This window comes from Nelumbo lutea, chromosome 5 (genome assembly GCF_056320005.1).
Source record: "Nelumbo lutea isolate HS-2025 chromosome 5, American lotus-T2T, whole genome shotgun sequence".
Taxonomy (NCBI): Eukaryota; Viridiplantae; Streptophyta; class Magnoliopsida; order Proteales; family Nelumbonaceae; genus Nelumbo; species Nelumbo lutea.
This window is the reverse complement of record NC_142688.1, coordinates 36437863-36462226: the sequence shown is the minus strand read 5'-3', so window position 1 is coordinate 36462226 and position 24364 is coordinate 36437863. Positions and strand designations below refer to the sequence as shown.

The 24364-nt window shown below is 41.1% G+C and overlaps 1 protein-coding gene and 1 pseudogene across 1 annotated transcript in view; both read right to left on the bottom strand.

Annotated features, from left to right (window-relative positions):
* The window catches only part of LOC148851727 (nifU-like protein 4, mitochondrial), a 35990-nt gene that overhangs the window by 8387 nt on the left and 3239 nt on the right, over positions 1-24364 (bottom strand). The window contains exon 2 of the mRNA XM_088944174.1: positions 15764-15925. Within this exon, the coding sequence (XP_088800300.1) occupies positions 15764-15925 (162 nt within the window). The remainder of the gene's footprint in view (positions 1-15763; positions 15926-24364) is intronic.
* On the bottom strand, positions 19599-21987 carry LOC148851728 (cellulose synthase A catalytic subunit 4 [UDP-forming] pseudogene; annotated as a pseudogene).

Sequence of the window (24364 nt, the reverse complement as noted above, 5' to 3'; positions counted from 1 at the left end):
ACTTTCTCCAATGCTTTTATGACAAACAGGAAATAGGGGATCTTAGGTTAACCACACCACAGTTGATGGTTAGATGCATGAAAGTTAGGAATGCAGGCTACTGTGTGGTTGGTTAACCTTCAAGGCCATTGTTTGGGCACTCATGGGGATAAATCTCTTCAAATATTGGTAGTTTTCATTCCAAAAAACTTATTTACAGGAAGATGGCGTCATGGAGTGTAACCTACATTTTAGAGGAGAGTACATGTTTGATGATAATCTGTCAATGAAAGACCAACCCCCTATCTTATGTGCTTAGACATGATCCCAATTAAACAAAGGGTGCCAGTGACACCAGAGGCAGTAATGTCTGGATCATTAAAAATCAGTGTTTTTTCTTTTTGTGGTAAAAGCAGCAAACCATCAATATTTAAATTCAAGATATTACTTTGTGGGTCAGTTGGCCACATCATATATTCCCCCTCAGGAGTTAACTCTTGCTCCAGATCTCCACCAAAACCTCTTGTTCTTCTTGTTTAGTTTTTCCCCCAATTTGATCAGTAGCAAGACAATATCTATACATATATACATGTAGAAAGATGTATATTAGGAGAAGTCAACAACTCCAAACAAAAATGAAAGGACCAACCAAAAACAAAGACCACTCTGCTAGACCATCAAGATACAAAGGTACAATCTACTCACAACCCCAGTGACCCAACTATAACAAAAATCCAAAGAAACCTAACTGACAGGAAGCACTCCAAAGATACAAGCTTACACAGGTGCCACAGAAAGGCATGGATAAGTGGATCTTAAACACCTAGGACCCAGACTCAGAAAAAATGCTGACTGCGCAAAATCTTCCCAATCTGAAACCAAAATCCTTGCCTTCCCCTGTCACAATCTGTTGTTGCACTTTATATGACATGCCCTTTCTTCCTCTAACATAGATGCATTACCACTTCTCTGAAATACCCTTGTCAGGTTATATTTCACCATAGCTTGCATTATCTCCTTCAATACCACGCCCCTCATTAGTTCTCTCAACTTCTTCAGCTATTCAATCCTGTTCTTCCAATCACTTAAAATAATCAAACACTTAATTATGACCCCAATGGAAAATAATTCAACCCTCCTCCCCTGTCTTATGTACATATACCATATATGTACATAAAATAATAGAATTTACCACTTATACAATAGAAGCCTGGGATGATATGATCAAGTTTGACTTGAAAGGCAAACAAGTCCACATATAATGGCTCTTTAACCTACATATGCTTTAAAAAAATCTCCCTTGACAAAACTAGATATAAAGAAAAACATAACAAAATCATAACAAAATAGAGAACTAATTCTTAATTGAATTTATTTGAACCATAGAAATCGTAAGATTTATTAATCAAATCATAGGATTCAAAGAGGCATGATGGAGTTTGCACCAGCAAGGAGATGGAGAAGAGTTCTGAAGATTGAGGCAAAAAGTTTGTCCTGGAAGAAGTATGGACAAGAAGAGGAATTGCCGTGAAGATAGTGGAACTGAGAAAAGCTTCGTTGATTCTTGAAGAGAAAGCAATATCCTGGCTTCAGGGATTCCTGGAGGGAGCGAAGAGGACATTAAGAACAATAGAATGGAGGTGTAGTCTTGTGGAAGAGGGAAGAAGGTATGCTGCTGGAAGAAGAGAAAACAACAAAGGAAGATTTGTGGGTATTTACGAATATAATGGTAATGGTATGAAACAGTTCACTTGCTTCCCTGAAGGGAGAGAAGCATCGGGTTGGGATAAATTAATACAAGCAATGCAGGATTTTCTGGTGTTAGTATATGAAAGAAGAAGTTCTCCAATCAGAAAGGAAGAGGGTCAGAAGAAGCTTGAAGAGAAGATGGAATTAACAGACTGGAGGGAAACACAAAATAAGGGAACCAATACAGATAAGGATGTTCAGATTGATGCAAGATTAGGGTCAATGAGAATGCGGATCAATAAAGCCAAAACAGAATGGGAGAACAAATTAGTGTTATCCATGAATAAGGATGTTACAGATTGGAAAACCCTAGGTGAAGAGATTCAACAAATTTTGAAGGTATCAGAAAGGCTGCAGATTATTCCTATTGATGGGCAGAAGGCTGTGATTCTTTGTAAAAATCCCTGGCCGGATTTTGAAGCTGTGTCAGCAGCAACAAAGCAAGGATTGGCAGTGGTGGGAAGATGGTCCCCAAGTTGTAATGAGAAAACTGTAAACCCAACAGATAGCATTGAGTTGAGAATTCTGGAGCTGCCTTATCATCTATGGTCGGATGAGATTCTTAACAGAATTGCAAAGTTGTCTGGTGGGGAACTCTTGACTGTGAATGTCTCAAATCTCCGAGCTGTGCATATAGAGGTGAATGGAGCGAAGCCAAAACTCATCCCACATTCTGTAGATGTTTTCTCAGATGGTCAAATGTTCAAAGCTTGGATAGCCTCCTCTGTGGAAGCTCAATGGTGGAAGGAAGGACTGGAGAAGATGATGCTGACGTGACCAAAAAACCTGGTACCGAGGAAACCTTGGAAAGAGAGGAGAACAGAGAAAATTAGGAAGTTTCATGAATAAGGAAACTGAAGAGATTGAGAATTGGAAAGGTGTAAATCAAGCTACCTCTCAGTGTGGGAATTCGAAGCAGCAGGTCAGAACTTCAACAGGCAGATGTAAAACTCTCTCAGGGCCTCAGGCTTTAATGAGATTAAAAGGTGGAGGCGTGGGAGGTTCAAATTCAAACAAAGGGCCTGGGGTGGGGACAAATGGGAGAGAAGTAAATCCCGGTGGGCCTAGTACGGGAGGAGAGAACTCTGTAGGTTTTAGCCTTGGAAGTATTCAAAGCAAGTGCCACTCTCGACTTGGGGAAGAAGCAGAAGATGGCTTGAAACTACTGTTTGATGACGATCTTTCTACTACACTTCCTAGACTCTCAATCCAGCCTGACAAAGGGGAAGGAAGATTAGGCACCACCTCGTGGGAAGTAAAATCTAAAACAAAGAATAGCAGAGATCTGTGTTCAGAACAAGACCAAATACAGGATATTAGTAGGGGCTGTAAAGTCAACCCAGAACCTCTTAGTAGAGCTACAAGCTGCCCTGTTCCCATGGCTAACTATCTAGAGGGTGATTCTGAAGGTAATACACTTTAGCCCAATGATTGGGGTTAAAGGGTCACCAAATCCTCCAGTAAAACCTACCTGTTTAAAAAAGTCTCTTTTGAACCCAATTTTTGTTTCTACTAATGTTTCTTCTAGTCCTGTGTATGTTGTGCCTACAGGAGAGACTAGCCCAACCATGCAGTCTACCAATCAGAATGATCAAATATAAGAAACAGAGGTGATTGGAGATTTATTTTCAGAAAGTGTAGACAGGGAATTCGGGGATAGAATTTGGGAGCTGATTATGGAACTGTTTAGAATTCAGGTGGAGGAAGAGATGGCTGAACAGATTGAAAGGGATGAGGGGGGTGGCACTCCTAATCCTATTGTTGAAGAGAAGTAAAGGGTGATGGTAGATTAAATGCAGAAGTTGGCTCAAAAAAACAAAAGGGGAAAACAAAGAAAAAGGGAAGCTAGAGGATCCTAGATCTAAAGGAGCTAGTGTAAAAAAAGCAGAGAAAGGAAAAATTAAGTGAGGTGGAAAGGCTAAGATGTGAGGTGGATTATGATAAAGGGAGTGTTGCAAAAAAGGAGAAGTGGTAAGTGGTTTGTTTTGTTAAAGGGTATTTTGTCGCGGTCTCCGTGAAATTGATTAGCTGGAAAGTAAGGGGGTTAGGAAGCTCAAGAAAAAGAGGAGTGATTAGGGATCTGTTGAGAAGAGAAAAAACAGATATTGTGTTGATTCAAGAATCTAAGTTGTCTGAGTTAGATAGGAATTGGGTAAAAAGTATTTGGTCAGCGAGAGACATAAGTTGGGCATATGCACAATCTTGGGGAGCTTCAGGGGGAATTATAACTTTGTGGAAAAATGCAGAGATGGAGTGTATTGAGGAGTTAATTGGGAAGTATTCAGTGTCCATCAAGTTGAATAGGAGGATGGATGACTGGGAATGGGTTTTAACTAATGTGTATGGACCCACCTCTTACAAGGAAAGGGAGGGACTATGGGAGGAAATAGCAGCGGTGAGAGATCTATGGGAGGGACCCTGGTGTTTGGGAGGAGATTTTAGTGTCATAAGATTTTTGAGTGATTCAAACAACCCAAATCATCTTGTTACAACGAGTATGAGGAAGTTTAACCTCTTCATAGAGAGCTTTGAGTTGTGGGATTTACCTATTCAGAGGGCAAATTATACTTGGTCAAATTTTCAAGAGGTTCCCACTTGCTATAAGTTAGACAGATTCCTATTCACAACTGATTGGGAAGTGGCTTGGTGGGGTTTAGTAGTTACAGCTCTGCCAAGACCTGTTTCAGACCACTGCCCAATAAGTTTGACCTAAGAGAGATTGGGGGGTGGCCCCTGCCCTTAAAGATTTGAGAATATATGGCTTTTGCACCCTGAATTCTTGCCAAAGGTGAAGGAGTGGTGGGAGGAAGATCATGTGGATTTCATATGGAAGGGTTATAGATTCTATAAGAAATTGCAATTGTTGAAAGCAAGAATTAAGTTGTGGAATAAAGAGAGTTTTGGAAAGATTGAAGAAAGAAAACATGAAATTCTCAGCAGAATAGAGCAGCTAGATGATGAGGAAGCTGAGAGAAGTTTGAGTTCAGAAGGGAGTACAAAGAGATGGGGATTGAAGAAGGATTTGGAAGACATCCTAAGAAAAGATGAGGTTACTTGGAGACAAAAATCTAGATGTCAATGGCTCAGGGAAGGGGATGGCAATACCAGTTTTGTCCATATGTTGGCAAATCGGAGAAAGAGGAAAAATTCAATGTTGAAATTAGAATGGAATGGGCAAGTATTGACAAGAGATGAGGACTAGCCCAAGCCTTTGTGAATCACTTCAAAACACTCTATGAGAGTCCAAGGAGGTCGGGAGAAAACTTAGAGGACCTGGACTGGAGGGTTGGGAATAGAGAGTTGTTGGATTCCTTGGAAAGGAAATTTGAGGTTCAGAAAGTGAAAAATGCAGTCTTCTCAATGGAGAGATCTAAAGCCCCAGGACCTGATGGTTTTACGATGGCTTTCTATCAAGATTGTTGGGAAATAATTGAGGGTGACTTGATGGAGGTGTTTGATGAGTTCTATGAGAGGGGCAAATTTAACTCAGGTGCAAATGCAACCTTAATCGCTTTGATACCAAAGAAAGTGGATGCAATCCAGCCGGAGGATTTTAGGCCCATAAGCCTAATAGGAAGCATGTACAAAATCATTTCCAAGGTTTTAGCCCTAAGAATAAAATATGTTCTTCCCTCGATGACTTCTCCAAATCAAGGGGCTTTTGTGACTGGGAGACAAATAATTGATCAAATTCTCATCTCCAAATCAAGGGATGAATTTGCCTGATACCTTGCGTCTTCTATGCAACCAAGAGAGATGGAATTCATCACTTGTTTATTCACTATAAGTTCTCTACTAGAATTTGGTCATATTTTCTCAAAGCCATAGATCTCCAAATTTGCATGGTTGTTTCAGTTAAGTTCCTTTTTGAAAGATGGAAAGTTGGAGGTATGACCAAAAAGGGACAGATATTACGGGTGGCTATTCCTTTAATTGTAATTTGGGCTGTCTAGGGTCAAGGTTGGATTCGAGCCGAGCCGAGCCAAATATCTGGCTATTCAAGCTCATCTCACCAAAAAAAATGTTAGGCTCGAGCTCCAGATAGACTTGAGCTCAAATTCGGCTCAGTTCAAAAGTTCATATGTTCGAGCTCAACTATGAGACAAGCTTCCTATAAAAAATAATTATTATTTTTTATTTTACATACAAAAAATTAAGAACTATAAAAATTGTTTATTATCATACATAAAAAAAATAAAAATATTATATATAAATTATAATATTATACATATAATATAACTTATTTATTAATATATACATATATATACATATGTATGTATATATGTATGTATGCATGTATTAGGGTCAATTAAGCTTACGAGCATCACAAACCAAGCTCCATTGGGCCCAAGCTAGGTTCAAAGCTCAGTTTAAACCGAGCTGATCTCAAATAGCTCGTGAAAAGCTCGACTCGCTTCCACCTCTATCAGGGGTGAAAGGAACATGTGGATCTTTAGTAAAAAACAAAACAAAGAAGAGGTATCGATAAATCAAATCAATGGAAGCCAAAGAGCATGGCTGAGTTAGGGCTATCAATGGATTGGGTCCAGGTAGAATTGGAACCAACCCAACAACAAATACCAAGGACCTAGAACCGAACCGGACCCGATAGGGCCTGTAATTTTAAACCCAGAACTGAACCAATCAGTTCTTAGGACAATTGGGTATGACCCGATGGACCTAATTATAATAAACCTACTGAAAATATATATAATATTAATTTATTTAATATATTATACATTTAATATATATATATATATAATTTGATATTATATATGTATATATTAAACAATAAGGACTATCTGATGTATAACCTCAAACCTCTCAAAGTATGAAACAAGATCCTTCTCAAATATTCCTTATTGTTTATGTTGATGACATTGTAGTTTCAGGGAATGATACAGAGGAAGTCCAGGCACTCAAAACCTTCCTTAGAATTTTTTTTTTTTTGATGAATAATAATAAGTTTATTGATTCAGAAGCAACTTTAGAGTGAGTTCATACATCCTCCAAAGAGAGGCACGAGCTGCAGCCCCTCCTTGAGTCTTACAAGTAAACTAGGAAAGAAAAACAATAATCAAACTGAGCCCAAAATAATTCTTCCCTATTTACCCCTTGCTTAGCTAACACATCTGACAAAGTATTTGCTGATCTCCCCACCCACTGTACAGTGACCAACATATTCCTTGTCAACCAACTAAATTTCTTCATTTCATTCTTGTATCGCCACATAGCCTCTTCAGAATTTTTTAACCAACCCACCACCACTTTGGAATCCCTCTCGATTATTAGGTGTTGTACTCCCAGCTGGTTTGCAAATTGCACCCCTTGTACAGCAGCTAAGAGTTCTGCCCTGATGGAGTTCCCAATTCCCAAGGGACCTGAGTAGAGCAACAAAAGCTCTCCCTTCTCATTTCTCAAAGCACCCCCCACTCCGGATAATCTTGGATTACCCATGCTGCTTCCATCAAAGTTCAACTTTATTGAGCCTTCGGGTGGAGGAAACCAGCTTGTAATTGATTTGTCCTTTAAAGATGAGCACCTTGCTACTGCTAACCAATTTCTCCAAAGGTCATTAAAGGAAATTTGATGGAAGATTTCCAAGGTCTTCAGCCAATGTATTGCCCTGTTTAACACACAGTCTTTCAAATCTTGGTTGTTCCTTTCCTTGTCTTGAAAAATTTTGAGATTCCTTTCTTCCCAAAGAGTCCAAGTCAAAGCAACACGAGCACATCTCCACATAATTCTCCCTATTTCTATAGGCCAATAAAAGGTAGAATGGTTGAAAAGCATGTGAACTTCTGTTGGTAGACTCCAACTACCCCCAAACAACGAAAGTAGCCAAGCCCAAAGGTCTATAGAAAAGGGACAAGATACTAGTAGATGGTAACAATCCTCACCGTGAGCTCTACAAAGGATACACCAATTAGGAGAAATACAGAGAAAAGGTCTTCTCTTTTGTAGGTTGTCTAAAGTGTTTACTTTCCCATGGAATACTTCCCAACAAAAAGCCATAATTTTTGGGGGGACTGGCCTGCACCAAATTTCTTTAGACGGAAAGGGTTGGTGAGAAGAAAGTTGAGAGATGGACTTGAAGAAAGAAGCACAAGAGAAGGTTCCAATGGGTCTAGGAGTCCAAACTCTCTTATCTGGCTTGGAGGGATCCAAACAAACCTAATTAAGACAACCAAGCAAAATAGAAAGAGACTCAATTTCAGCATCCCTAAGTCCTCTACGAAATCCAAAATCCCAAGTAGGATCTAAGGGTGTTCCCAAAGGTGAAACAAATTTTGAGACCACCTCCTTTTTGTACAAAGAAATAGAAAAAAGCGAAGGGAACAAGTCCTTTAGTCCTTTAACGGTGAGTCTCCTACCCAAATATCCTCCCAAAAAAGAACAGAGTTGCCGAAACAAACTTCATACCTGATAAAATTAAGGAATTGAGGAAGGGTGTTGTGAATAGCCTTCCACGGTGCTGCTAGGTTAGCTTGCCTCGATACACCAGCATCCCATCCGTTCTCTGACCTCCCATGAATGATTCCCACCACCTCATGCCACAATCTCTCTATTTCCAAAGGCCATCTCCACAACCATTTCCCTAACAGAGCTTGATTCTTTCTAATTACCCTCCCAATTCCCAAGCCCCCCTCTTCTTTACTTCTTCACACAATTTCCCAATTAACCAAGTGATCCTTTTTTTCTTGTCCCGGCTCCCATAAGAAGTCTCTCATCAACTTCTCCAGTTTCCTGGCTTCCCCAACTAGTATCCTAAAGACAAACAAATAATAGGTAGGTAAGTTAGCCAAGGTAGCTCTTATTAGGGTAATTCTCCCTCCTAAAGAGATATAGTTCCTCTTCCATGAGGCTAATCTCTTCTCAAACTTTTCTATCACTGGGGTCCAAAATCTACTCTCCCTAGGATTTGCCCCTAAAGGAAGCCCTAAATATGACATAGGCCAAGCAGAGGTGAAACACTCAAGACACTCCGCAATAGCCTCAACCTCCCCTACCTCCAAATTTATACCCGCTATGCATCTCTTTTCCAAATTTATTCTCAAATTAGAGACACTTTCAAATCCTTTTATTATCTCCTTTAGGTTTGCTACCTTTTCACTAATACCTCCTTCACAAAAAATCATTAGGTCATCTGCAAACTGAAGGTGGGTGACAAGGACTTGGTGTCTCCCTATTCTCCAACCCTTAATGGCATCTTCGTTGTCAGCCTTAGTAATGATCCTACTAATCACATCAGCTACTAAGGTAAAAAGGAAGGGTGAAAGTGGATCCCCTTGCCTGACACCCCTGCAAGCTGGAAAAAAGTCTCTCACCGTACCATTTACCAGAATAGAGTAGTGACAAGTACTGATACACCCAAAGATCCAACTACACCACTTGTCCCCAAGTCCACAGTTTTGCATAACCTCCAATTGAAACTTCCAGTCCACCAAATCATAGGCCTTTTCAAGATCCAATTTACAAATGAATCCTCTCTTACTAGACCTTTTCATTTCCTCCACACACTTATTCGCAATTAAGATTTGATCTGTTATTTGTCGCCCTTGAATGAAAGCCCCCTGGGTTTCACTAATGATGGTAGGGAGGACTGTTTTGATTCTCAATGAGAGCACTTTAGCCAGAATTTTATAGATGCTTGTCACTAGACTAATAGGCCTATAATCTTTTGGGTGGTTGGCATCATTCTTCTTAGGTATCAAGGCCAAAAAGGTGGCATTAATTACAGGGCTTATAGTGTGATTGTCTGCAAATTCCTTAAAGACTTCAGCTAAATCCTCTTTCAACAACTCCCAACAGTCTTGATAAAAACCCATTGTAAAGCCATCTGGACTTGGAGCCTTGGATCTATCCATTATAAAGACAGCTTTCTTAGAATTTGAAACTAAGGATTTAGGGGATTAAGATGTTTCCTGGGAGTCGAAGTTGCTAGGTCTAAAGATCTTCATCTCCCAACAGAAGTATGTGTTAGATCTTCTCATGGAGATTGGGAAACTTGGTGTAAACCTACTTCTACACCTATTGATGGTAACCATAAACTCTCAACTAATGATAGTGAGCTTTTGGCAAATAGGGGAGTGTTCCAAAGACTTTTGGGGAAGTTGCTATACCTTTGCATGACATGGCCAAATATCTTATATGCTATTAGTGTATTAGTCGGTTTATGCATGCCCCTAGAGACACAAATATGGCTGTTGCAGAATGAGTTCAGTGTTATTTGGCATGGACACATAAAACTAGAGGCTTACGTAGATGCCAATTGGGCTACCAGTATTGATGATAGGAGATCTACATTGGGTTATTGTGCCTTAGTTGCAAGGAACATTATCTCCTAGAGAAGTAAGAAATAGTCAGTAGTAGCCAGATCTTCGGCTGAGACAAACTACAGGGCAATGGCACATGGAGTTTCAAAGTTGTTATGGCTCAAGTCACCTCTAGAGAGTATGGGTATTACAATGATAAGCCCTTAATGATTAAATGTGATAATCAGGTTGCGATCAACATAGATCACAACCCAGTTCATCATGATATGACAAAACATACTGAAGTTGATCGACATTTTATAAGAGAAAAGGGTAGCTTCTGAAGAATTTTGCCTTCCTTTCATTGCCTCAGAGCAATAGTTAGCAAATGTTTTGACCAAGGGTGTCCCCAAGGAAAAATTACAGCACTGTGTAAGTAAGCTGGGAATGATTGATATCTATGCTCAGCTTGAGGGGAAGTGTAGAGATGATGGGCCGAATGGGCCTTAGTTTCTTTATTTTCCTTAAGTTATGCTTATGACTTGTATTTGTAAGTAGTGGGCCTTAATTATGGGCCTGTTTTCTCTTTTTTATTATTGTCCTTAATGCTAGCCGCCCTACTAAGGGTACTCATGTAATTGTCCACATTATTACAACTAAAGAATAAAAGATATTATTGGGGGGCAAGGTGCCAACCAGCTGTTTGGTAAGGTCTCCTACTGGTCATAGCAGAGACTTGGGACCGTATCCTGCCTGCACCTGGGTTTGGGGGGTTATGTGTTGGGGGATGGGCTACCCCCTGTTGTGTAGCCCTTCAAAAGATATCAAAAAAATATATTATTAGGGGCTGAAGAGAGGATCAAACTACTCTCTCTTCTTCCTTCCCTTTCTTCCATCTTCTCCGTCCGTTACTTTTCTCTCTTCCATCTTCAATCTTCTTCTTCTCTTCTGTTTTTTTCTTTTCTTTATTTCAGATTATTGCAGGTGGGACCCACAACTTATTAATACAATTCTATCTTTCCTTTAAAAAAAATATCACTGAAAATGGAAGAAGACATTCTGTTAATCAAGAAACTAGTAAGAACATCACCCCAATACCTTGTAGTGAGAATGGGCCGAATGGGTCCTAGTGTTCTTTATTTCTTTTAAGTAGTGTTTAAAAGTTATGTTTCTTAGTTATGGGGCTTATGGGCCTTCTTTTATTTTATTTTTTTTTTAATGTTAACCACCCCATTAAGGGCATCCAAGTAACTGTACTCAGACTTAGAATTATTAATAAAAGTGATGAAAGGGGGCTAGAGAGAGGTTCGAATTCTTCTTTTCTCTCTTCCCTTCTTTTCTTCTTCCACAACCTATTGCTGAAACTTCTTTTCTTCTTTCTCTTTCTCTCTTTTCTTCTTTTCTTGCATTATCTGAATTACTGTAGGTGTAATTTTCAACTTACCTTTTTAGAACATTCATATACAATAAAAGTTCCCTAGCATTATCCAGCAAGTGGTAATTCTTTCTCTTTGCCACACCATTCTGTTGAGGGTTATATCTACAAGATGTCTAATGGATTATGCCATTATGAGCACAAAAATCTTAAAAAGGAGTGAAAAAGATAATCATGACTATCATCAAATATCAATGTTTTAATAGAAATGCCAAAATACATGTATCCATTGTGTGACTCAATTTTATTAGATCCCAAACATCTGAATGAACAAGAACAAAAGAACTTGAAACAAGACAATTGACTCTAGGACTGAAAGTGACTATATGCTGCTTGCTTAATTGACATGACTCACACTCCAAAAAGGACATATTTCTGAAGAGTAGGAGCCAGCAACTTCAACTTCTCAAGGGATGGATAACCAAGTTGAAAATGCTACTAAAAGGGAGTAATGAAAGTCTATAAAGTAGCTTGAGAAGACATGCCACTACCACTGTGGTAATACAGTCCTCCAGCAAGGAGATCCATAAATAGGTATTCCCGTCTTTAAAAATCGGCAAGGAGATGGACTTATTATCAAAATCTTGGATGTTCCCTTCAACAGGCCCAAAAAAGTGACACGTGGAATGATCTTCCAAATAACTCTACATCTCAAACCACCAATTTCTTAGCCCCTAACTATCATCCGAAAATCTCATAGGGAAATGAACTAAGGATAGAAATCCAAAAATGGAATATCAAATACCCAGAGCAACAGGTGTTATTGATCAATAACTGTTTCCAAAACATTGCTTGATTGTGTCTTTTGGTGATCACTGCCCGAACTTCGGTGAAGTTGAAAGGTGGGCTAAGAAAGTTTGGGGGTATCAAACAAGACCTACAGCAAGGAGGCTTGAAGGAAATAGGTCTCTGATCTTTTTCTACTCAGAGTTGAGAGCTTTGGGAGCTTTACACTCGGGTAAAAAGTCTTTTAATGGGCATCCCCCTATTATTATGGAGATGGGATCCTAGGGTCGGTGAAGTTCAGAATACAGAAAAGTAAAGTCGGTGGGTTCTCCAGTTCTCCTATCTGGCCTTCCCCTACATGCTTGGTCTCAAGCAACGGACAAGGAGGTAGGGAATGCCTTGGGAGGCTTTATCCTGGTGGACTTGGCCAATCTAGACTGGATTCAGTTAGACTGTGTGCAGCTGTAAATCTGGTGTAGATCCCCTGCTAAAATCCCAAAGATAGTAGAAATAATTGTCAAAGGTACTCGCTTTGCAGTAAGGGTAATAGTCAAAAGCGTTGTACTCACTGATTAGACCCATGTTTGGTTGCTCTTTTAGGAGTGCGGCAGCCAAAACTATTGAGGTCGGTTTCGCAGCAATTATAAGTGGAACCACTGAATGAGCCTGAGGTATTTGCGACACCTCAAAGTGAAGATCAGCAAAAGAGAAATGGATTCAGGTACAAGCAAAGATGTCGTTGCTCACCTCTGCATCTTGGACATCCCAGGGGTAGAGCTATGACTTTGGCGGGAACCAGTAATAGAAACTAGAATGTTTTGTCAACAAATCCTGAGTTGCAGTTTTTGAAGGCTGATGTTACCACTGGAACCAATGATGGTCTGACGGAGGTGGTAGCAGGCAGTCAAGGCTTGGAAGCAGGAATTTCTGGCTCAAATTTGAATTTCAAATCAGCCTCCTTTTTGAGTTCATTTGTTGACCCACCTGTTGAGCCATGGGTGAAAGAGATGCAATTTTTTCAAGGTTTTGGGTGTAGGTCGGAATCTAGATCTAGTTCGAATTGTTGATCCACTTCAAATTTTGGCAGGACTAACTTGGTTGTTCCTCTCACCTCCATTTGGAAAAGGCTAAATCATGATTTGGGCCCTAAGAAGGATAAGGCCCAGCTTCTTGGTGTAAAGGCTCTAAGCTAGTCCAAAGGGTCTCTTAACCAGTTGGATTTAAAATTTTCTACAAGCATCCGTCAGAAAAGGAATTGATAGCTCTACTTGAGAAGTTGTTGTCTGGACTCTGGATCTGCTTGTATTAATCTTGTTGCTCAGAAGAATGATGCCTCCTCAGTTAACATGGAGGTGTCTGTTAAGACGGAGGCCTGTAATAGGTGTGAGCACAACATCCGTTTCGGTGAACATCAGGCTTATGCAGCAACCCCACTGGTTGTGGACAAGGCTGGTGGTGTGCTCTCTTCTAGTGAGCAGATAGATAGTCTCATGAGTTTTGGTAAATTATTGGGCATCACTTCTCCTAATGGAGAAAAAAACAATCATGTTTTTCTCAAATCATGTTTGGCAGACCGTTTAGTAGATAATCCTATTAATAAGAACTTGGTGAGGGAACAAGAGTTCCTAGCAACTGAGTGATACTGATTCAGAATGATCTTTGGATAACATAGATAGCCTTCCAGTTGCAAGAAATCAAAGTGATTGGCAGAGTCCTATGAAGATGTGGCGGTGCACCCAAATGGTAAAGGTGCTTGCAGCACGAATGGTAGAGGTAGGGGAGGTAAGGGAAGAAAGGTTGCCTCTTAAAGCTCACAGTCTGTTCTCTCTCTTAGTCTTTTGGGCTTGGGTGAGGGATGCCAGCCCAGGTTTTTTTAGGGGTTTCTTGTAAGGTCTTTCTCATGGTTGGCTGTTGTGGTTTGGTTTTTGTTTCTTGCTTTGGTGCAAGGCCAAGTGTTTTTGACTCTTGCAATGAGTGGCCCATCTGTGGTTTTCAAAAAATATATACATATTGAATATGTTGGAATATGTTGATTTTCTATACTTTTAACATGAAGTTTATACTACTCATATGAAAATTATGGATAATTATTAAGGTAATATGGTTATGGAACCTAGGAAACTACCCTAGGATATATGTTTTCAAATAAAAAAAAAAAAAAATCCATTACCTAGGTGTCCGCCTAGGCAACAAAGCAACAAGACACCCCCCTATCGCCTAGCTTCATCTTGGTGCCTTGAAAACTACGCAATGGAACAGAATTCAGCATTTCTAAAACCTCCCAAAACCGATCCCCATATTCTGATCTGGAAACTGTGAAAAATCCAGCAAAATCAAAACCTAATCTACTATCAACTTACTAATATCCCATTAGAAGAAGTTATTTGTTACAAGTTGAAGGGGCTACAAGAGTTAGGGGTAAATAAGTGATTTAAGTTCCTATAATTTAACAATGGATAATGGCACCAAACAGAAGGGAATGGCAAAACAGGCTTCATGTAGCCAACCCCACATAATTGGAACGAGGCTTAGATGATTATGATGATGAAGCGGGTAGATAAAAAGAACCTCTTTATTTACTCCCCATTGTTAGGAAATGTTAGTGGAGATTTTTCTCCCTATTAAGTGTGCCATAAACTCTACCGGGCAAAATTCTTGATCTCTCACTAGAGGATCGATCACTGATGTTTTTGAAGCATTAAGAAAGATTCCATGGTATGCTTGGCCTCCAGCTTTGTCTTAGGGAAAAGTAATCTAAAGATGGTTCAGGTAAAGGCACTGTTTACTGCTGAACTGTCCCCATGCATCCAGATGAAGATTATACAAATCCTATCCTTTAGGAATTCAAGGCTTAGAGCTAATGTTTATTTGGATGCATACGATCTACTAGTGAATGCAGATATTTAGTTGATAGGAAAATGACGAGGTGGTTAGTAGCCAGAGTAAGGTGGATTTAAATGAACTTCAACAGGTTTTCTCTTATCAATCCAGGTCCACCAGATACAGGGTATTTGTATCTTGATGAGATCGAATACTCATTTGGCATCCTTTAGGCACACTGATCATAAAAACTCTAATAAAAGTGAAGTATACACTCTACTTACTGGCTTGAAATTTTTCCTCAATGCTATACTCCAATGGATCTTCAGCTCAGGCAGAAGAACTCTTGAGGTCTGCGAATAGTGTGGATAAAAGTTTTGGATTGTATTGAGATGTTAGTTACAGAACACAACCATAGACTGATTCTCTAGCCAAGGAGGATAAATCAAGGCAATGATTGTATAATGGTGGTCTTTAGTGCAACCATCTCATTCCTTTTGATCCACTATACACTCAACATTTAAAAGGATTTAGAATAAAACTAAATTAGCAAGAAAATTAAGGGAAAACAATAATGAAATGCAGATATGTTCCACTGGAAAACATAACCTGCATTCATTGGCCAAACCTAATTAGGCAACATGAAGATTGAAAGTATGGATAAGCATGCTATTATAGGAGCCTCTCCCTGGTATTATTACTATTTCTTATGATTTGTCATTATCATTTTTCATTGTCTGGTTCCTGTCCTAATAAAAGTGTCATGTCATCTCAAAAAAAAAATGTATCAGAGACATACCGTCAATGCCATATAGGGCTTTTGCTAATGGAGAATTCATGGCTGAACGAGCATTGGGAAAGTCTGCACTCCCAACTTCCATAACAGGCTTGCCAGGATAGAACATGAGAGAGGAAGGGTTTGGTGTTGACTGGGTCTGAATGAACATGTTCCTCCTCTGCCCTGTGCATATCAGGATGCATATATGAAAAACAGTTTGTGGCTTATATTTCTAAAGAAACAAAGTCCTCAACTTATATGAAAATTTGTCTATTTTATTAACAAATAGAATCTCCACAAACATACCAACAGAAGAAACACAGTAATCTGAAGTATATAGATATAAGATGTCAAAAACTTAAAACCACAATCCATGGTACTTCTATTTAATTCCACTATTCAACTAGTAAACTGAGGGAGTCTCAGAAAATGCAAAATACAGTTTTCTCTTTATTTTCTTTTCTTTTGACCCTGACAGGGAGAGTATAGAACGTGTAAAAGGAAACTCATCTCCCAGCTAAATGAGTGTTTATTTGGGACATTTCTCATCTGCATGGAGGATTGTCTTTTTCCTTCATCGCCAATGTCTCCATAAATGTAATATTTCCCCTTAAATAATCTTAGCAATCCAAAAATAATCAAACTTGGGAAAGAGGGCACCCAGCATCTATTCTTGCCAAACTAAAGTAGATACAGTTTCAACATTCAAATTTTTTTTTTTTTGAGAAAATTTAACCAAGATTTATTGAGAATTGTTAGTGGTGTTAGTGAAGGGGTATTTTGGTCTTTGTACTTGTTGAGAATGTTGATGTGTACTGTTATGTTAGTTCGAGTGCCTCTTACTTAAAGAAGGGCACTTAAGTCTTTTCCAATAAGTTAATAATATAATAACCAAATCTAGGGATGACTTTTTCTCTAATTCGAACCAGCCTTTCTCTCTTTTCTCTCTTTTCTCTCTTCTTCTTTCCTCTCCTACTTCTTGCTGTTTACTTTACTTTACAGTCAACGAACAAGACAGAATTCTAGGGCAGGTCAAACTTCAACATGGTATCAGAGCGAGGTTCAATAAATCAGACTTGCTAGAATTCTGTCTTTTGCGCATTCGAATTAGGGTTTCTCTTGGGTTTCTCAGCTGTGAGTTGGAGACTGGGAAAAGGGCTGAAAAGGAGTGATCGCCCTCTTCCCTAGGAGGTTCCTATGCCTCCGATTGTGTCGTTGGTGATTGATTGCTGTGGTTTCTAAGCCCTAGTTAGGGCTGGTACGTGTGGTGCAATGGTGTCCCAGCCCTTCGTGTGGTTGGCCTTCAGGCATGAGGCAAAGCTTTTTTTATGCATATTTTCTGTTATGGAATACATGAGAGGTGTAGTACAGTTCGCATGATGGGTTTTCAGATTGCAGTATGCTAGGGTTTATTCTGGTTTGTGTGTGATTCGAAGGGCAATAGTGTCTACTTAATGGTGAAACTTCCTGTAGCTGTGGATTAGGGTTTGTGGTGTTACAAGTGTGGTTTTCAGCATTTGATATCGCTGAAACCACTGTGTAGACTTCGGTGAGTAGGGGTTGTGGTGTTGTAGTTTTCAGCATTTAATAATGCTGAAATCAGTGTGCAGATTTCGGTGAGTAGGGTTTGTGGTGGTGCAGTTCTCAGCATTTATTACTGTTGAAATCAATGTGCAGATTTCGGTGAAGTGTCTGTGTGTAGTGTGCAGTGTGTAGTGCTCATAATTCAGTGCTTAGAATTCAGTGATAAGGGAGTTCGGCAATGGCAGATAACAGTGATAGTAAACCTAGTGTCATGATATCTACTGACTATCTGAATGTCCAAATGACCTCCATTAAACTGAATGGAGAGAATTATGTCCCTTGGGCCAAGTCTGTAGAGGTTTTTCTGAAGGCGAAGAAGAAAGTGAAGCATATAAGAAAGGAGAAACCCCCCGCTAATTCTCAGGAGTATGAAGACTGGGAACAGGAAGATGCACAGATCATTACATGGTTGTGGAACAGTATGGAACCCAAAATCAGTGTGAACTTCATGTTTCTTGACACAGCCAAAGAGGTGTGGGATCGTGCTAAGAAACTAATACCACTAGGGTATATCAACTGTATCAGGAATACTTCAATCTGCAATAGGGAAATTAGAGCCTTGAGGAGTACTATGCCAGTGTGAGGAATATCCATAATGAGTTAAATGTCTATCATCCTCTCACTTCTGATGTCAAAGTTCAACAGCAACAGCGAGAGCAGCTTGATGTGACACGGTTTCTGGTGGGGCTGAAGTCTGAGTATGAACCGGTACGAGCCCAGATACTAGGGGGATCTACTCTTCCATCTTTAGAGGAGGTGTCTGCTCGTCTTCGAAGGGTTTCCATTGGATCTATGGATTCTAATGTCTCAGATAAATCAGCATTTGCAGTGTCAAGAGGTTGAGGTGCTCGAGGAGCCCAGCCTGGCAGGAGTGGTAGTGGTGGATCTACACATATCCGTGGTGGTGGTCGTACTGGAGGCAGAGATTCAGGGGGAGCTCGTGGTAGAGGACGTGGCTCGGGTCCACGGAAGTGTACTCATTGTGGTTTGGATGGACATACCATTAACTACTGCTATGACTTACATGGTTCTCCCTCGACGTGGGCCAACCATGCCATGACTAGTGACACCAGTTTTAGCTCTAGACAGGAGAACCGGTCAGCTGACCCAAAGCCTTCTACACCCACAGATGGTCCAGGCAAGGAGATGGTGAGTGTTCCTCGGGATGAATATGAAAGGTTTGTTCAATCCAAGTCGCAGCAGAACATAGCTTCCTTTGCACACTCAGGTATGGCTTGTTTGGCATCCACACCCAACATCTGCTATGACTTACATGATCCTCCCTCGACGTGGGCCAACCATGCCATGACTAGTGACACCAGTTTTAGCTCTAGACAGGAGAACTGGTCAGCTGACCCAAAGCCTTCTACACCCTCAGATGGTCCAGGCAAGGAGATGGTGAGTGTTCCTCGGGATGAATATGAAAGGTTTGTTCAATCCAAGTCGCAGCAGAACATAGCTTCCTTTGCACACTCAGGTATGGCTTGTTTGGCATCCACACCCAACACCTGGATTATTGACTCTGGAGCCTCCGATCACATGACGGGAACTCCAGGTGTGTTTTCATCTCTCACTCATTGCTCAACATCACAATCTGTTACCCTTGCTAATGGCTCCACATCATCTATCTGTGGTGTTGGTAATGTTGACCTAGACTGTTATGGGCCCGGAAATAGGATCTCGTCACAGGTCGGTCCACGGGGAAAACCTCATGTTTTCCCTTGTCCCTTCTTGATGAACCTATCTTGGTGCCTTTGGTGATTTGTTCAAGAGATCACCAACTCTCCTAATTCACTTCTTTTAACTGAATATTCGATATCTTTATTGACTGATAGCAGCTCCTTAAATAGGAGATTACAAGAGTCCTAATCTTAGGGAGTCTCCTTGCTGAATAGGGAGACTTCCAATTCTATCTTGCTAAGGATAAGATAAGCTAATCCTAATCTGATAATAAGATAAACTAATCCTAATCTGATAACAAGATAAATTAATCCAATCTGATAACCTACTAACAAGATAAGATAAGAACAAGCAAAATAAGCTAATCTAATCTAGATAAGGCTGCTGTTGCCGAACTGGGTAGGATGAGCATCACTGAATCCTTGCTACTGCTGGAGGTGGGCCCGGGGCCTGTTGCTGCCGACGGCAATGGTACGTCTTCCCGAGGAAGGCGTCCATAACATTACTCCCCTCCTAGACTACGAGCTTGTCCTCAAGCTCGAAAGCTGGATATGTGGCTTGGGAACTCTGCCAATGGGAGCCATGTGGCTTCGGCCGAAGCTAAATTACACCATTCTACCAAGACTTTAACAGCAGCACCAACAAAGAGCTTAGCTGACTGATGGGGAGCTCAGTACCAGTATCATCAGGAAACAAGTTGCATAAGATGTTGTTCTGAGGTCCTTCTTGAGAGCCATCAATCCCAAATAGGGGGCCCCATGAGCCATAACCATTGTTAATGGCATCCGATATTCCAGCAACAACTCCAACCATTAGATAATCAGTGTCGTAGGAGGAATGAGAAGTGTAGTCCATTTGAAGAGGTACAGTTCCCCAAACTCTGTATCATCTGCAGCCTTTGAAGTTACAGTGAAGTTGGTGTCAACTCCTGCAAGAACTTTAAGAAGGCCTTGGAAGACGGCAAAAAGATGAGCTGAGACACCTCCTATCACCCAGAATTGTTTATTGCACCACCAATCCTAAATGCTAACACCGCTCCATCGGAGCTCAAGCACACCAGTGGCTATGATGGACAGGAAGAGGGCAATGAACCATATGCTAGCAAGATTATTCAGAGTGGGAATGATGAACTTTCCAGTGAGAGGACAGACAGCAGGAATGATGCAGTAGGCAAGCAAAGGAATGGAAGTTAAAGGGTAAACAATGGTGTTAGTATAGGCCAACCTCTCTAACCATTTTAGTTTTCCTCCATAGCCATACCATAGAGGGCAATGCCGACTAAGGAATATCTCAACTGATCCAAGAGCCCACCTGAGAACTTGGTGCAGACGATCTGAAAGATTTATAGGAGCTGAACCTTTAAATGCAGCTAGTTTAGGAACACAATACACCGACTTCCATCCTCTGCAGTGCATCTTGAACCCTGTCAATATGTTTTCTGTGACTAAGCCATAAATCCATCCAAGCTCTTTTCCCCATTCAGTTTTCTCTTCATAGCCACAGCTAATAACATGAATAGCCTCCTTAATGAGGGTTGTGTTGTTGGTACCCTCAGGAAGACCACCTTCTTCCATAAGTGTGGAAGCAATGAAGGCAGGTGACTGTCCAAACCTCTTCTCAAAGTTTTTTTGAGACATGAGAAATGATTTCTCTAGCTCATCGTATCCTTCAAGCCCATCTTCAATCTCTTCAAGATCAAGGATAGGGGCAGAGCCTTTCTTGGAATAGTCCTTTGCCATCACTTTCGTCTTCTTGCTGTCAAACCCTCCAAACAAACTTCTTTCTCCCTTCTTTGATTTCAACTTTTTCCTTGATCCACCATAACAACAGCAACACCAAGAAGGCCAGCAATCACAAGTCATCTTTGGTCTCTTTTCAAACACTGGTGGGTCATAGCCATGCAATGCTTGCCTGTTCAAGGCACAACCAGTTCCAACGTAGACTGGTCCTTGGATCCCATCCAAGCCTTTCTTGTTGATATCAAGGAACACTATATTGCGATTAGCGTATCTATCGTGGCGATCAATACCTTCGAACCTCTGTGGAAACTGGACATAACTTAGCTTCTTTCCAAGCTGAGGATCCATCAGAAAGCACATGGCTTCCCTTACAGCCTTGCTGTAAATCACATAGAGTGGAGGTGGCAGTAATTCTGCTAAACTATGCTGCCTTAATTTCTTTGTATGCAGAACCTCTAGTTGGTGTTGGACAAGCAATGATGCTTTCTTCAAAGATTTTGGGAGACTTTAAAGGAATTTCTTTCGGTGTGCAATGGTCTCCATAAGGCTTTTCTTGTGTTGCTCCAGTTTCTCATGAAGTTTGTAGAGTTCTTTTCGCTGGAAAAGCTCAAAATTAAGTCGCCTTAGCATCAGGTCATGTGCATTGTCTTTTGATAGTACAGATCCCTTAATATCTTGAGGGGCTGAATTGAAAAACCCTTCCTCAGGCACAAGTTCAATATCCGGATACTTTGACTTGAAATCTTTGTGCACCTTTATGGCTTTCCCAAAATGAATTTTCTCATACATCAAATTGTGAAGCTGCAATGTAGTGAAATCTACTGGTTCCTTGGCACGTTCTGTTTCTGCTTTAACATGATCCTCTTCTAGCAATATAGAACGATTTACCTTATCCCGGTCATCTGTCAGTTGATTCCGAAAAAACTGCTCGCAGTGATACAGCCAGCCTAAGGGGTCTCCATTGCCGTTGTACGACGGGAATTCCAGCCTGCTATACTTGGGGATGACTATGGCTACCGGGGCGATGACCTGCTGTTCGCCGGACGACTCCGTCAAGTCTGGTCGGCGGCTGTTTGTGGTTACAGCCCCTTCTGGATCCCTCTCCTTGTTAGAGAAATACGATTCCAACAAGCGTCGCAGCTCCCGGACATCGTCTTTGACCTCACGAACCTCCACGCAGGTTTCCACGAGCCTATGCTCCAGTTCGTGGACCTTGGATGATAGCTGCTCCAGATCTCCCATGACGGTAGGCTCTGATACCAAGTTGTTATGGGCCCGGAAATAGGATCTCGTCACGGGTCGGTCCACGGGGAAAACCTCATGTTTTCCCTTGTCCCTTCTTGATGAACCTATCTTGGTGCCTTTGGTGATTTGTTCAAGAGATCACCAACTCTCCTAATTCACTTCTTTTAACTGAATATTCGATATCTTTATTGACTGATAGCAGCTCCTTAAATAGGAGATTACAAGAGTCCTAATCTTAGGGAGTCTCCTTGCTGAATAGGGAGACTTCCAATTCTATCTTGCTAAGGATAAGATAAGCTAATCCTAATCTGATAATAAGATAAACTAATCCTAATCTAATAACAAGATAAATTAATCCAATCTGATAACCTACTAACAAGATAAGATAAGAACAAGCAAAATAAGCTAATCTAATCTAGATAAGGTTGTTGTTGCCGAACTGGGTAGGATGAGCATCACTGAATCCTTGCTACTGCTGGCGATGGGCCTGGGGCCTGTTGCTGTCGGCGGCGATGGTACATCTTCCCGAGGAAGGCGTCCATAACATAGACCCTGTATCCCTATCCTCTGTTTTATATGTACCTAAGCTTCCATTTAATCTTATGTCTGTTAGTAAGCTGACCAAGTCCCTTAAGTGCTCCATCACATTTTACCCTTCTATGTGTGTTTTTTAGGATCTCGAGACGGGGATGAAGATTGGTGGAGGGCATGAAGCCAATGGACTGTATTATCTTGATGGTGGTGGACGAACGTCAACGGCCCTTCAATCATCCATTTCTCCTCTCCAGTGGCATTGTAGATTTGGCCATCCTTCGCTGAAAGTGTTGCAGTCCTTAGTCCCTTCATTGAGTCAACTTTCTGTTTTAGTTTGAGTCATGTCAATTTGGGAAACACCATCGTGTTCCCTTTCGTTCTAGGGTCAATAACCATGTGTCGAGTCTTTTTTCTTTAATTCGTTCAGATGTTTGGGGTCCTTATAAAGTGATGTCATATAATGGATACCGATATTTTGTTATTTTTGTTGATCACTGTTCAAGAATGACGTAGGTCTATTTAATGGAAGAAAGAAGTGAATTATTTGCCATCTTCTAGAAATTTTACGCTGAGATCCGCAATCAATTTGGCGTTCACATAAAAATTTTCCGTTCTGATAATGGTCGTGAATACTTGTCTTCATCTTTTCAAGAATACTTGGACCAACATGGCATTATACACCAAACTTCATGTACCTACACTCCGCAAAAAAAATGGGGTTGCTGAGAGAAAGAACTGCCATCTTGTAGAAACGGCACGCTCCCTCATGCACCACATGAATGTTCCCAAAACCTTTTGGAGCGATGCAATGCTCACCTCTTGTTTCTTAATTAATTGGATGCCCACGTCTATCCTTGATGGTCGTTCTCCTTTTAGTGTCTTATTCCTCAACATGTCTCCATTTCCGCTTTCTCCTCGGGTATTTGGGTGTGTCTGCTTCGTTCATAATCTGGGTCCCGAGACTGACAAGTTAGATGCACGTTCCCTGAAGTGTATCTTCCTTGGCTATTCCCGAACTCAGAAAGGGTACAAGTGTTATCATCCCAGTTCTCGTCGTTCCTTGGTATGTGTTGATATTACATTCTTCGAGTCTACTCCGTTCTTCATGGGGTCCGGTGCTGCTGCTTCCTCCACATCACCACCTCCTCTTCCTCTTCCTATGGCTGATCCACCTCCTCTGGTTCCAGTCATGCCTACGTCCTTGCCTCTGGTGCCACCGTCAGTTGACCATCCACCCATCCGTCACGTGTATACACATCGCCTGCATGTACCGGCTGCAGCTCCTCCCGCTTCATCACCGTCGATAGATCCAGCTCCAGCTCCGACACCAGCCTCCGACCTAGATCTTCCTATTGCCTTCTGGAAAGGTAAACGTACTTGCACCCTTCACCCTATTTCCAATTTTGTTTCACTTACCCACCTCTCCGCCTCCCATCGCCAGTTCATCTCTTTGTTATCCTCCGTGGTTGTTCCTAAGGATGTCGAGGAAGCCCTTACCTCTCCAGAGTGGTGCCATGCTATGGAAGAAGAGCTCTCTGCTCTGCATCATAATCACACTTGGGATCTCACCGCTCTTCCTCCTGGGAAGCAAGTTGTCGGTTGTAAGTGGGTGTATAGTGTTAAGTACTTGCCAGATGGTCGTGTTGAGCGCCTAAAGGCGTAGCTGGTTGCCAAAGGGTACTCCCAAACCTATGGCATTGACTACACAGAGACATTCTCCCCAGTTGCTAAGATAGGGTCAGTTCGTGTCGTCATCTCCCTTGCAACTATGTATGATTGGCCTCTCCATCATCCAGATATCAAAAATGCCTTTTTGCATGGTGATTTGCTCGAGGAGGTC